This window comes from Lepidothrix coronata, unplaced genomic scaffold (assembly GCF_001604755.1).
Source record: "Lepidothrix coronata isolate B3197 unplaced genomic scaffold, Lepidothrix_coronata-1.0 Scaffold18, whole genome shotgun sequence".
In the NCBI taxonomy this organism is placed as follows: Eukaryota; Metazoa; Chordata; class Aves; order Passeriformes; family Pipridae; genus Lepidothrix; species Lepidothrix coronata.
Genome location: NW_016690198.1, coordinates 2176693 through 2191062, shown reverse-complemented (window position 1 = coordinate 2191062; position 14370 = coordinate 2176693). Strand labels below are relative to the sequence as shown.

Genomic DNA, 14370 nt, shown 5'->3' with positions numbered 1-14370 from the left:
CAGTAATGGCCAGATTTAACTTCCATTTGTTCACTGCAGTGAGGGAAGAGACAGCGCAAGAAAAACTAGTGCTACTAATTTTGTAAGCTTGGTATCAAAGACGCTGAATAACTTCTTGTTACTAGTGCTTGGGCTGATAGTGGATGCTGTCACGAGGCCTATTCTCTGCTGAATCCATAATAATGTTTTTGTCCAAGATACGCTTGCTGCAGGGAGGGACAGGTAAGTGTTTCCTGTCTTCTACACTGAAGCGTGCGTAACCACAGATGAATGTCTTTCCCACTCATGCAGAACCCCACCTGTTAGTGGAGCAAGATCTTTTCTTCTGATTCCATACACATACCAAACACTCTCTGTTCACCTGTATGATAAATACGGACCTTTGCAACAAATCCCTTTCATAACAGACAGCAAAGTATGACAACAATGCAAGAGAGAACAGAGCACCTAGGAAGGAACTTTGGGCTCAGCGTAGAAAAGTCTGTAATACCTACTCACTCATGGGCAGCAGTGTATTAACACATAATCACTGAGCACAGGGACACCAAGCTTAAACTGTGGACCAGTGGCTCTGTAAGTCAAGTTTACTGAAGAAAATCAGTCAAAAACCCTCTTTAGAAAATATTTCCACTCTTTGTTTTTGTTAGGGTGAAACAAAATGATATATCACGATTAGCTCAATGGAATGGGTCACACCTCAACAAATTTACATCGTAGTGATACAGCTATCTATGTCTGAGCTATGTATATAGCAACTCTCTGTAATCAGTGGTAAGAAGCACAAATATTTTGAAGCACGAATCTGTTCATTCCAAAGTACATAAAGTAGCTCAGTATCCTAGTAATCCAAACAGTATGCTATGTGTGAATAATTATTATTGGTCGCTATAAAGGAAGACAATTTATCCGCCTTTGATACAAATACCTTACTAGAGATAGGTGCTGATGTGTGAGGTGGTTTTCACTTTATTTTTTTCACCCACCACAGGGAGACGTCTTCCTAGCTACCATTTCTGAACTATACAATATTGCTTCTGGAGTGTAAATAAATTATTGGGACCAGTGTTGTTTAACTTCTATGTCAGCGACATGCATAGTAGGATCGAGTGCACCCTCACGAGGTTTGATAATGACACCAAGCTGTGTGGCACAGTCAACACTTTGGAGAGCAGGGATGCCATCCAGAGGGACCTGGACAGGCTTGAGACGTGGGCCTGTATGAACCTCATGAAGTTCAACAGGCAAAGTGCAAGGTCCTGCAGCTAGACTGGGGCAACCCAAAGCACGAGTACAGCCTGGGCAAAGAATGGATTGAGAACAGCCCTAAGGAGAAGAACTTCGAGGTGTTGATGGATGAGAAGGTCAACAGTCTTGGTAACATACACTGGCAGCCCCAGGAAGCTAGAACTATCATGGGCTGCACAAATAGAAATGAGGCAGCAGGTCAAGGAAGGCGATTCTACCCCTCTACTGTGCTGTCATGACACCCTACCAGGAGTGTTGCATCCAGCTTTGGGGCCCCCACTGTAAAAAGAACATGGAACATTGTTGGAACAAGTCTACAAAGATGTTCACAGGGCTGGAGCACCTCTTCTGCAAAGCTGCAGAGAGAATTGGGGTTGTACAACCTGGAGAAGAGAAGGCTCTGGGGAAGGGACCTTACAGCAGCGTTCCAGTACCTAAAGATGGCCTGCCATGAGAAAGCTGGAAGAGTGACTTTTTACGAGGACATGTAGTGACAGGACAAGAGGTCCTGTCACTAGCAGGTTTAGATAGCAGGTTTAGATTAGATATGAGGGAGAAAATCTTCCCTATGAGGCTGGGGAAGCCCCAGAACAGGTTGTCCAGAATTTGTGGATGCCCCATTCCTGGAAATACTCAAGGCCAGGTTTCCCGAGGCTCTGCAAAACCCAGTCTAATGTAAAGTAGTTCCAACACTGTCCATGGCAAGGAGGGTTGGACCTAGATGATATTTAAGTTCATTTCCAACCCAAACAGTTCTATAATACTATGATGACAAGTACATTTTTTAATATTTATCTTTCTGTTACTTGGGCATCTACTCAGTGTAGTCTATATTTTCTGTAGCATGAATCATAATGTGTATTGATTTTGGAAACAGATGTTTTATTTTTGTATATAGGACAATTTCCACATAAAATAATGACTAAATTGCAACACAAAATCAAGGAAAAAAATAAAAGGAACTGAATATATTGTGGAACAATGAGAGAGAGTGTAGCAGTTCAGGAATTATTACACCATTTTTAAAAACATTTAACTACAGAGCACATTGCCACAAGAAGCAATATTCTTCATAATATACATCAGAAGACTATCTATTTAATTGTTGGAGCATTTCCTAAAATTTACAGGAATATTTAGTAGCAGGTAGTATATTTTGTTTTCTTAAATTAAAATGACTTGTAATTGTTTTTTTCTTTTCTTCAGATAATCAGACAAAAGTGAAAAGGATAACAGTTTCTGTGAAGAAGGCAACAGAATAGAAACAACTAAAAAGAACTCATTACCCTCTGATGCATCAAAAATGCGTCTGTATCTCTGGAGAAGAAAGAAATTCTCACAAAAATGCAATAAGAGCTATAAAACAATGTACCTGACTTGTAAAGGTCTGTGTCTATATTTGTGCTAAAATAGGGAACATAAGAAATTGTATTTTACTTATATCAATAGAATTTTTCCTACTTTACTAATTATTACTTATTATTCAATTGTGACATCAAATATTTGCCATAAAGTCATAGAAACAGTCCCTCAATGAGTTAACAACTGAAAAAGTATAAGTTTTTCACCTAGGCTATAATAATTTTCTTGTCAGGAGGACATTATTTAATTAAAACATTAATAGAGGTCTACTGCTTTTCTAACTATTTGCTGAAAGTTAATGAACATTTATAACTTTTTTGCAACAGTTCTATGAGAAAACTAGACAGAATATCTGGTCTGTGAAAATAAGAACTCCTCACAGAACAGTGTTATCACAACAATGTATTAGTTAATAAATGAATATAATTTTATTGATTATACTTTCAGCATAGAATGACTTATATTTAGAATATATTTTTGTGACTCAGAACAAACTTATTCCTGTTTTTCCTGTTAAAAATTAAACTATTTTTTAACCTTTTTTTTCACTACATAATTCAAATGAGGGAGCAAGTAATAACTAATGGAATAGTTTAAAGGTTCTTCAAATAATTGATTATGAATAAGAAGAAAGATTTTGTGCCACAGGTCATAGATAAAAGCTCTTATCAGTGAACTTCATGAATAATTTGATGCAAATCAATAGAGTGCAAGTGCAAAAACTGGTCAGGGTTAGATCAGAATCAGACCCAACACTAGTTATTAACTTACGTTGTTAGCAGGAATTACTGCCAAGTAATTTGCAGCATTTCCTCCATGAACCTTTGTTTCAAAGTCAAGTTTTAGATGGCCTCAACTGATTTTACATAATTGTTATGTTGTGCTTTTTAAGCCTGTGTATATTAATTGTGTTCTTCAGTTATGAAAGTCTCAGAATAACCCCTTCTACTTTTAAAGTTTTGAAGAGCATCTAAAAAAAGTTACAGCTAAAATGAAAAAAAAAGTCAAAGATATATTTAATGTCTACCTCTTTTGTTAATATTTAAAAACAATTTTCTGAATGCATATGTCTTAATTTCCTTACACTGGCTTTTATTAGTCTTGATCTTAATATGTTATATTAACAATCAACAGCATCATAACTACAGTGGGTTTGAAAGACTTATTTTTTGTGGTTTTTGGTATAGGATATGTTGGGTCCTGAGATCTTTACAGTAAAATAACCCCCAAACCTGCTGAAAAACATGAGAAGCTGAGGTTCCAGAAAACAAAAAAGAATCAAAAAGCAACTATAAAACTATATTTGTGAAAGCCAGTGGTTCATAACTGCAGATGTAACAGCTTTGTATTTAAAGTACAGTAAGCCTTATTGTTACAGTGCAAAGTGGAGGACTGCTACAGCATAAATCTTTGTACTCAAGATGAATACCTTTTCCATACGTCAAGGTAAAGTGCTATAACAGCATTTAAAACTTGCAATATATAGAAGACATCAGAAGGATGTCTACTGAAGTTGCAATTGAACCAATGTAAAAATAATATGAAATCCCTAATGATTCATTTGTGTCATCCTGTCTCCCCCCCCCCAACTTACTTTTACCACTATTATTTCCGGAAAGTTCCTACAGACCTGTCTAGAAACCACGCGGCAGACAAACAATCTTCAGATCAAAAGTCCCCTTTATAACACTTGAAGTGTGATGAGAAAAGCTAAGAAAGAACCATATTTGCAGTATAAATGTGACTTATTAGAAATAAAAAAGCCTTGGCACAGTGATTCATCATGCAGCATTTCCAGAATGACTATGACACTCAAGTACTTCCCTTGTATTATAATGTCAATGGAGGATTTTGATGGATTTCCAACTCCTCTGTTTCCCAACTGTTTATTTTGACTTAAACAAACAAATAGTATGGAGCAAGTCCTGTCTTTGTTTGCAAATTTCAGGGAGGTTTCTGTGTATGCTGTCAGAGATTGAAGTTTCTAATGAAAAGTGAACTTTAACCAGTTTGTAGATCTGTGCATCTGTGGTCTGGAGCAATAGTGTTCAGAATACAAATTTCAATATAGAATATTTTTGCAGCATATTATGAAGAATCTCTGTTTTCCAGTTGACAGAATCTGCTCTCCTTTTAAGGTAATTGGTAAAACTGACATTATTCCCTGTCCTACAATTTAAATCTTAATTTCAAGTTTAGATGCAGTGAACTGACCACATTAGCTTGTAATTTGTAATTCCTGTTTTTCTCTACTTTGTCATAGTTATAATCCAATACTCATGTGGGTTTTGATAGAAATATTGTACTACTGTACTCATTAGTATCACAGGTGAGTGAAAATTAAAAGCTAAAACACTTGACTAAGAATTTTGAAATTATGTGATTAGTCTAGCTTCCACTGAATGCTACCAAAACCTTTCCCACTGGCTTGTGAATCTTATGAAGGAGTAGCTTTCAGGTCTGTGTACCATTTAATTAAATAACTGTATTTAAAAAGGAATATGAGATGTGACAAATTTGAATTATATCAGTAATTTCTGTATGATCCCTTGAACTTGTTTCAGAATGGAAAATGGATGATAACATCCTAGTACAGGAAAATCAGATAAATAACATACACTCTGGGAACTAATCTTCTGCTTTGTTATAGAAATGTGTTAGCCAGCAGATTTACAATTGCAAATCTAGCAACAATAAATCTTGGAAGAAGCCAAGCTTACAGTGAAAACTGTATCCTGGTATGAGGTGTGTGACATTCACTTTTCATCTAAAATTAGAAGTGTGTTTTGTGGATGTGCTAAATGTGTGTGCATTTGTATATATATACAGGTTATTGCAGATATAGATAGAACTAGATATACTTTTTGGGTTTCCTTTAGTAAAACCATTTCACCATTTCTCTTCTAAGAAGAAAATTAGAAAAAGAAGGAAAACTCTTTCTCTAAGGAACAAGGATGTTTGAACTGGAAATATTGTAGTCCAGTATAATGTGTATTGTAATTCTGAGGGGAAAAAAGTGCCTGCAAATATTTTCTGATTGTTACAGAATTTATAAGAAAATAGAAGTAGAAATTTTTATTTTTTTCTAAGTTTCAGTGTTTGGGGGTTTTTTGTGTGTTTTGTTGGGTTTTGTTTGTTTGTTTGTTTTTATTGTTGTTGTTTGGTTGGTTTTTTTTGGGGGGGTGGGTGGTTTTTTTGCTTTTTTTTCTAGTCCAAGACGTGGGGTATTTTCAGCTTTGCTTTCCATGAACATATTAGACCTTACACTCTCAGATTGCTCTTCATCCTGCTTGATACTGTGTAACATTAGGCTAAAGCTGTGATCATTTGTGAACCCAGGCCTATGGTAATCTATATAATTAAGAATGTAAACAAACCCCCTTTTTACACAATTTGTGTGTAACATTATATGGCTGATGCTGCCAAAGTGTCCCACAAAAAGAAACATGTTCAGACCTTTAAAGAAAAACTCTGAGAAATTCAATATATTTTTTAAGTTTTTTTAAAAAAAGAGATCTATTTTGGTTTCACTGCACCATTTAGATGACAGCAGAATAATTAAAAACCTTTTTTCTGCCACTTTGTGTAAGGAAAACTACAAAAGCTGAGAATATTAATGTTTCTTATTCCTAAGAAAAATAAGTACATGTGAAATATATATTCTCTGACATATTGCTTTGGTAGTGAACATGTTAGGTTTTATGCACATTATACTAAAAACTGAAAAAGTTCTTCGAATTATAGATTGCCTGGATAATAGTTGTACTCTGAGGTGATAATGATAGTAATAAGCTGAAATTTGCTTGGATGATCAGCACATTCTGGGGAAAGCAGGGCCAAAAATAAGCCAAGGGCAGGATACAGTGGCTAAAAGTAGAGTTGCTGTTTGTTCCTTACAATTTTTCCCTGAAAAATAAGTGGCATATAGCTAAAGTCATAAATCTGGCTTGAAATATTAAATTGCTGCTATACTTTCTTGTTTAGTTAGCTTGCCAAACTTCACAGACGCAGAATTTTTGCAGGCAGTAGAAGACAGTATTTAGCCTTTAACAACAACATAAATGTTTTGTTGAGGATAAAGTTTGCATAAAACTATTCCTTTGCTATCACTACCAAGAAAGATATAAAATTTCATCTCCAAACTAAATAAAATTCTGATGTTTTCTCAAAATTTTACCTGGAATTTTGTATTAATTTGGCATAGGCAAGTATGAAAACTTTCACCTAACCAGAAGGTAAAAAATAAGTCAGATTGAAGGGATAAGCAGCAGAGAAAGGAAGCATTGCCACACTACATATAAGCTAAAACTTAAAACAGTAATGAAAATAAATAAAGTTTTGATAGATGAAGATTTAGCTATTATGGCGTAAGATATGATTTAGAATAAAAGAGAATTGTATGTATTGAACTACATAAACTGAGAGAATGTAAGCAAACTTATTAGAAAAGATGTCAGTAAGAAACTTTGGTTTCATAGTTTGGACTCTGAATATTTTCTCATTATGGGTTAATGATGGCGCAATCCTCCTTTGACCACCTCATTGAGTGTGCACAAGCAGATAATTATTGTTTTCTTTCAGTGTATAATCATCCATACCTCTGCAATGTGTCTTTTGAGAAGAAATGTTCCCGAAGCCACTGTAAAATGTATCAATTGCTGGAAGCTGGAGTTAAACCTGCAGCAAATGCATTTTAAAAAGCATTGTATTCTAATCAGTTAATCGCAGTAGTTAGGGACATACAGGGGCTCTCAATCTCGTTTCTAACACTGACACTTTTCACTTTTAACAGTTCTTTAGTAGACCTCCTTTCCCTCTGTCCTGTTTTAAATCACCGCAGTACACTGCAAGTGTAAGTGGTAAAGCTGACAGCTAGATACTCTGTGCACTATAATAATGTTTTGCTCTTCTTTCACAACTAACTGTTGCACCAATGAAACTGCAGTATCAGAATGGAGTCTACCATCTGTTTTTGTTTCTTGTCTGTTTTTCATAAGACTAAGTTCCCTTTCTAAATATTTCATCAGTAGCAAATTGAATCGGAAAAATCCACATAGGTGATTTCTTGTCAGAAATCAAATTAAAAAAAAAATAATTAAAAATATACTTGCAATAATTGTGTAGTGCCTGTGTGGTACTTGTCTAATATCTTCCAGCATCGTAAGTTCTTAGAAACCCAAACCTATCTATATATTCATTTGCAAAGTATCCTGCATTGCAAAGGACACTTAATGGTGGAAAACAATAATGTCATATTTCTGCAAAAAGCAAAGAAAAATCTGTTTCTACTCAGGATTGTTCTAAGAAAAACTGCAGAATATCTGTCCGCTGAGGAGAAATTATATGAGATTCAAGTGCTGTAATTTGCAATGAAGAGGAAGAACAACTGTAAGATGAGAGCAGGTTTAACTAACTAGAAAAGTCATGTAAGTTCATATTAAGTCAAAAGAAGACTAGTAAGTTGTCACTGTATGGAATTAAATTTATCAATGCATTTAGTACTCACAGTTCAGAAATGTTCAGTATTTGAAGAACTGCATTTTCAGTTCACATAATCCAATTAAAAATATTTAATCATAGCAATGTAAGAAGTTCTGAAAGACAAAGTGTGAAATTGGTTGACAATATTTGTCTCATGATTTATTTTCCCATTTCTTCTCTTTGTGATGGCATGTAAAGCAAAATAATATGAACATTTTATTCTATTAGACTATGATGTTAGTTTTAGTGAAGCTACAGTTGTACAAATAATGCAATTAAATACAAGTCAACATCAAATCTACTAACTTTTTTAAAATGAATGTAGAGAAATAGCTTTCTGACTATTTAGCAGTGGTAACTGCTAAAAGTTAATGAGTGAATTTTTGATATGGCATTTCAAATTCATTCATTTTTGTCCTATCCAATCCCTAATTCCATCATAAACTGAAGTGTAGAATTTGTTAAATAATACACACTGACAACATATTTCTGTGGCTATGTACTTTAGTACAGTATTTTATTGTTCAGTTTATACAAAGACCACAAAGAATATTTCTCAAAATTAGTCATGACAATTTGTTTTGGAAAAAAGTTTTAAAATTCAAAACACAAAAAATGAGAGTGTCATAACTTTACGAATACCTCCAAATAAAAGTTCTCTATTTTCTTTCTTGTTTTTCCCCAGATCTGACACACAAAATAAAAAAAGCTGCTTGCTTTGATCTGAAAAGACGGTACTTCTTAGGGAGCTAAACTTTCTTTACTAATTTTGGAATGACTGTTAATGCTAATAGAAATTAGAAAAAAAAGACAAATTAAATTTATTTGCTCAAATTAGGCTTAAACATTATGCTAGCAATCAAGAGGAGATACTAACCTGAGTATTATGTAAAGGCATTTTGTCAAATCAGTTTGTGCCTATGGCTGTACAGCCAATATGGAAAATTCAGCATGAATATTAAAGATAGAAAGCACCTTGCCTGATGGTGAGCATTTGCAGAAGCTTGCCAGTGGATTAAAAAGGGAGTGTTTGTAAAAAGGAATGGTCTGACTTCAAAAAAAGAAAAGGATATTTTGGGTGGTTAATTTCATTACAGTAAGAATATGTCTGCTTTTTGTCCTAATAATTTCAGATGTCTCTCTCCAGGACTAAAATATAAAAGCATTCAAAAATCTCTCGGCAAAAGAGGGAAAAAAATCTTGTTTATTTATTTTTTGATGCTATATGAAGATGCAAAAATTTCTGGGTACAGTAAGATGTACTGACTATCTAAATTCTTTTCCAGCATCTCTTTTAACAGATTGAAGCTTACTAATCATCAAAACTTTCTACTGAACCCCTGGCTTCTGAGGAAATTAGCAATCCAATTCATATTCTGTGTTTCTGGGCACAAGATGACTCTGTTTGATTATAGTTAATATTCTTCTATATTTAGCTTAAAAAAATTCTTCGAGTTCACAAATTCTACTGCTACAGCTCAAACATTATGAGCTTTATTGCCTTTCTGCTTTCATTACCTCTTTTCTGTTTTCCTGCATCAGTTTTTTGTAGATAGCAGTATTAGCTTTTATGTATTTTTTAGCATTCTGTCTAAATTTTTAAATATTTCTTAGTCTGAGTTTTAATTTTGAGGTGAGTTTTAGCACTATATCAAATCCAAAAATATAATTTTTTCAAGTGTCAAAACACCACTGTTTCCTCCTACAAGTATATTTGTCTTTATGAATCTATCTCTATGTGTCTCAAGAATAAGGTAAAATCAGCTGCAAAGCAAACATAAGCATTAGCAGCACATGATAAATTGTCATCACACTAAAATTATTTACTGGAGTTTTTAATATCAAAGTTACTAATACAATTCGAAGCAGTGTTTCTTAAAGGATAATATTTAAAACTATTGGCTTTATACTTTTTTAGTATTTTGGGTTAGACAACCACACATATGAATCACTGTGTGCCACTAACACCCACAGGACACAGCCACCTTTCGCATTACCCATGCATTTTCTAAGTTACTTTTCTTTTTGTTCTGTAGCTGTTTATTATCTTATCTTGCATTCTGAAACTTTCACAGTGTGTCATACTGAGCACGGTTCAAACAAAGTTTTCTGTCAAAACTCTGAACTGAATTTCATAGATAGCAGTGAATTGAGAACACTCAGGACTGTGGCTCTGCTTCGCATTACATAATAATCTTCCAGTCATTCCACCCAGCTTGTGACAAATACGTGCTCTGGTTTATTACATACCAAAATGGTTCTTAGACCACAGTACTATCTTTCCCCTACTCTTGCCACATCAGTTTATATTTTAAAGGAAGAAAGGAGTTTTGTGTGGATTGCACTGAAAATTGTGCTGTTTTAGGCATGAAACTATTACAGGGGCTTGCACGTGAGTTTGATGTGGGGAAAGCTGCAAGAAATGATAGGAACCATGGTTCTTATCTTCTGCATGTGGGGGTATATATATGTTTACTCTTGAAAAAAATATCAGTATGTTTACTGTATGTGTGATAAAGTGGCAATTATTTTCTGCCCTTCTAATAGTATGCACTTTCTAGATATCTTTTGGATAGATGCTGGATTAATTTAGTTTCACTATTTTCCTCTACTATATTACTTTCTGACTAAATAATGGATTTATATATAAGTTCATACAAGTTTAATGGTTTCCATGTAGCACTGGAACTGATATACTCTCTCATGTCAAAACTTTGTAAAATAATAATGGCATCACTGCATAAAATTATTAATGTCATCGAGTATAGGGATTTATAAAGTCTTGGATTTTCTTATGCCACACTCACATTGTGATCTAAAACATATGTGAAAGATTGGGTAAATTAAACAGTATTATCAATACTGAAATAAGGTGTTACTGTAAATTCTTTTGATTCATTAGGAGAAAAAAGAATAATTTTTCATCTGTGATATAAAGGATACCCACAGTAATCACTACATTTTTGCATTACTATAGAAAGAAAAGATCAAACAGAGGAATATTCTAAGGGACAAATCTGTCTCCTCACCGGACCTAATGAATTTTGCAGATAATTGTACCAGTAGTTGAGGAAATAAATAAACAGTATATTAACAATAAACTGTGAAAAACTCCTAAGCTTCTTGCAACATCTCCTTATGGAGATGTTTGGTCTCATGTTGACTATGTCCAGCTAGAAATTTCTCATATCTCTCCCCAGTAAAACCACCAAGGGTGTCTTTTTGAGGGAATATTATCTACTCTTGTATGTTCTGATAATCAAGCTTGTACTTTGTCATTCATTAAGCATTCCTTTTGTGCCCTAGTAGTGTAATGTCTTTTCTGTCTTACAGAGATGGTTTTGGCAGAAAGGAAATTATTTTCTCTTAACACATTCAATGACATTTTTATTGCAGTACTTTCAATGTCTTTCCTCTCTTTTCTTTGCAATAGGTTTTTCATTCTATATCCTGGATATCAGATTTCAAAAGGACCATGGGATTTGTTTAATTTTAAAGCATTATTACATTAGCATTGCTAATTAATAGATAAATTATTAACACAAATTACTGCCATGGAACTTCATAAGCATGAAGGCACATACATACAAAATCGGCAATTTAATGTAGCAATTACTGTAAACGTGGCTGTCAATAGTTCATGAATCTTATATGACGATCCTTGAGGATTCAAATTTTATGTATTTATGTTTTTACATACACATTTATGAAAGTACTCAAAGATATACGTATGTTTAATGCAGGCATATATTTTTTTATTAGTTCGCAGTTATACCTGACTTTCCTAAGCATACATTTCATCCAAAGAGTGCCATATGTAATCAGTCAAAAATGCAAGGCCTTACCTTTAGAATCAGGACTTGATTTCTTAGATCTGTTATATTTCACTTCCTCAGCACGCTGTACCCTAAGGTCTGTGATCAGCACTACAGTCAGAATACCAGGCATGACCTCTATATATACACAATTCAGTAATAGCAACAAGTGAATACTTGTTTCAGTTTCACATTTATCAAATGATATTCCTCTTAGAAAGAGATCCTTCAAGCAAACACTTAATCTGCATGGAATTGCGAGTGATCTTGATGATACACTTAGGGGAAAAAAAAAGGAGATTATTGTACAACACGGCAGATGAAAATACCCGCAGCCATTGCACGTACCACTCATTCTGTTAACCATGTAATATACATTGTCATTTTGACGTGTAGACTATTTCTCTTCCTCTATCACCTCCATGTCAATCCAATTCACTCATTCTTGCCAATGATGAAATGAAAAAAAAAAAAAGGAAAGAAAAGGAAACAGGGAAAGATTGTTATCCCAGATCTGCATTTGCGGTAGATTTTAAAGCCAGTTAGATTAACCATTGGGAAGATGTTAGTCTAGATAAGAGAATCCCCACTGGTTTTCTGTCTCCCTTAGACAATGAAATCACGTAGCTGTGTCTGTGCCTCTGTTTTGGATTGTTCTGTTTTAACACATAACAGATTGAGGGCTGCCTACTATTCCTAATTAACTCAAGTTAAACTAATGAGAGAGAGGGTGGAGGGAGTGCCAAAAAAAGAAAAGAGATCATGAGTTGGAAGAGATTGAATTACAACTTAAAGGGGATGGAGAAAGGAAAAGAAAAAAGGAAGAAGGGGGAGGAGATGCAAATAGGGTTAAGGCTGAAAAGTAGGGAAGAAGAAGAGCCTGAGAACAGATTTGCGCTTCATTTCCAACAAAAGGCAAAGATGTCTTGCAAAATCATCAAAGCAATATAAGCAATTCAACATTGTGCTGTCAGATTCTTTCTTCTAGTTAGAGAATACTTCAGCACCCACTACTGTCCTGGTTCTGCTCTCATACTACTGTTACAGGTAGGTTAGTTGTTGGGCTTGACAGCACAACCTGTAATGAAATGGCAGTTTTAAAGTAAAGTGAGAGTCAATTTTCAAGTGTGCATATATTGTGTTCAGTGCAATGTTTAGAAGGGCGCTTTTTTGCCCCAGGCTCAGGAGAAGACTGGCCAAAAATCCCATGTTTCTGTGCCTGAGGTTTCCTCTCTCTAGCTGAGATGGGGATGGGAGCCTGCAGAAGGCAGAAAGGACAACAGGAGTGTTTGCTGTGGTTGCAGCTGAGGCTGTAGGGCTTGCCAGGAGTAAGACCTCACCTCTTCAATGGATGTCCCTGCTCCAGATTCAGGTTGGGACGGAGAAAAGAGGGGTGGTAAAAACTAGGGAGACAATGTGAGAAGTAGAGGTGGAAGGGGAGAGCGGATTATGAAAGGGAGGCCAGCAGGCTGGGGGGAGACAGTCACTGTGGGTCAGGTTGAAGAAAAGAAGAGCAGTGAAGAAAACATGGTGTCAGACCAAGGGAGGGGAAGGGGTAGAACAAACCAGAAAAATGAGGGAAACACTGAGAAAGCAGTGGGAGAGGCTCAAAACAGAGCAGAGCTGGGTGAGGAGGAGTTTCAGCGATCAACGTGCTGTGGAGAGAGGAAGAGGAGAAAGGCAGGAGATGCAAGGGCCAGGGATGTAGCCTAGTCCTCACCACTCAAGCCCAGAACCAGAAGCTCTTGCTGGACTCCATGCCTGTATATGCCTGCACACACCTGCATGCAAGTGTGCATGTAGCACTTGCTTCTTTACTGTAACCCAGATTAGGGTTAATGACAGCACTGACTAATTCAACAAAACCCTAAGGGCTGTGACAGGTAAGCAGGAAGAAAATAGCCAGCTAGTTTTGGCTGGCTGTGGTTATTCGTGTCTAACAAGGCCAGCTCGTCGCCAGGCTCTGTGCAGATGAAATGAAGCAATGGGCTGAAGCAGGGCAAAGGACGCGCCATGTCCTGACAGGCCGAGGTGTGACCTGACAAATCCTAACCACCCTGGACGTCTTTGGAACAGCAAGGAGAGGGACGACATGAGCACAGGGTGCTGGGGCACAGCTGGGGCTTGGACTTTGGGGAGAATGAGCTGGTTAGGGAGGATGGGAAAGGGGGGCTCTACAACACCTTGTTTCAGACTGAACACAAAAAGCAAATTAATTACAAATTCAGGCAATGGAGGACAGAGTTTTGCAGGTTGTCTGAGATTTTTCTTTTTATTTTTCCAAGGAAATTGTTTCATACTTCCATTTCACATAGGGAAAAATAACTTAAAAAATTCCAACATCTTCAGCAGAGGGTTTTTTTGGTTTGGTTTTTTTTTTTTCATTTTAGTCCTTTTTATTCCTGGGGCAGGGTATGTCCTGTATAAGAAGAACACAAATATTAGCTTTCTAAATGCACTAAGTCAT

At 35.6% G+C, this 14370-nt stretch overlaps 1 protein-coding gene across 1 annotated transcript in view; it reads right to left on the bottom strand.

Moving 5' to 3' along the window:
• Positions 1-12913, bottom strand: part of ALDH1A1 (aldehyde dehydrogenase 1 family member A1) — a 49015-nt gene extending 36102 nt beyond the window's left edge. The window contains exon 1 of the mRNA XM_017807372.1: positions 11934-12913. Within this exon, the coding sequence (XP_017662861.1) occupies positions 11934-12270 (337 nt within the window). The 5' untranslated portion in view covers positions 12271-12913. The remainder of the gene's footprint in view (positions 1-11933) is intronic.
• Between the last annotated feature and the right edge of the window lie 1457 nt (positions 12914-14370).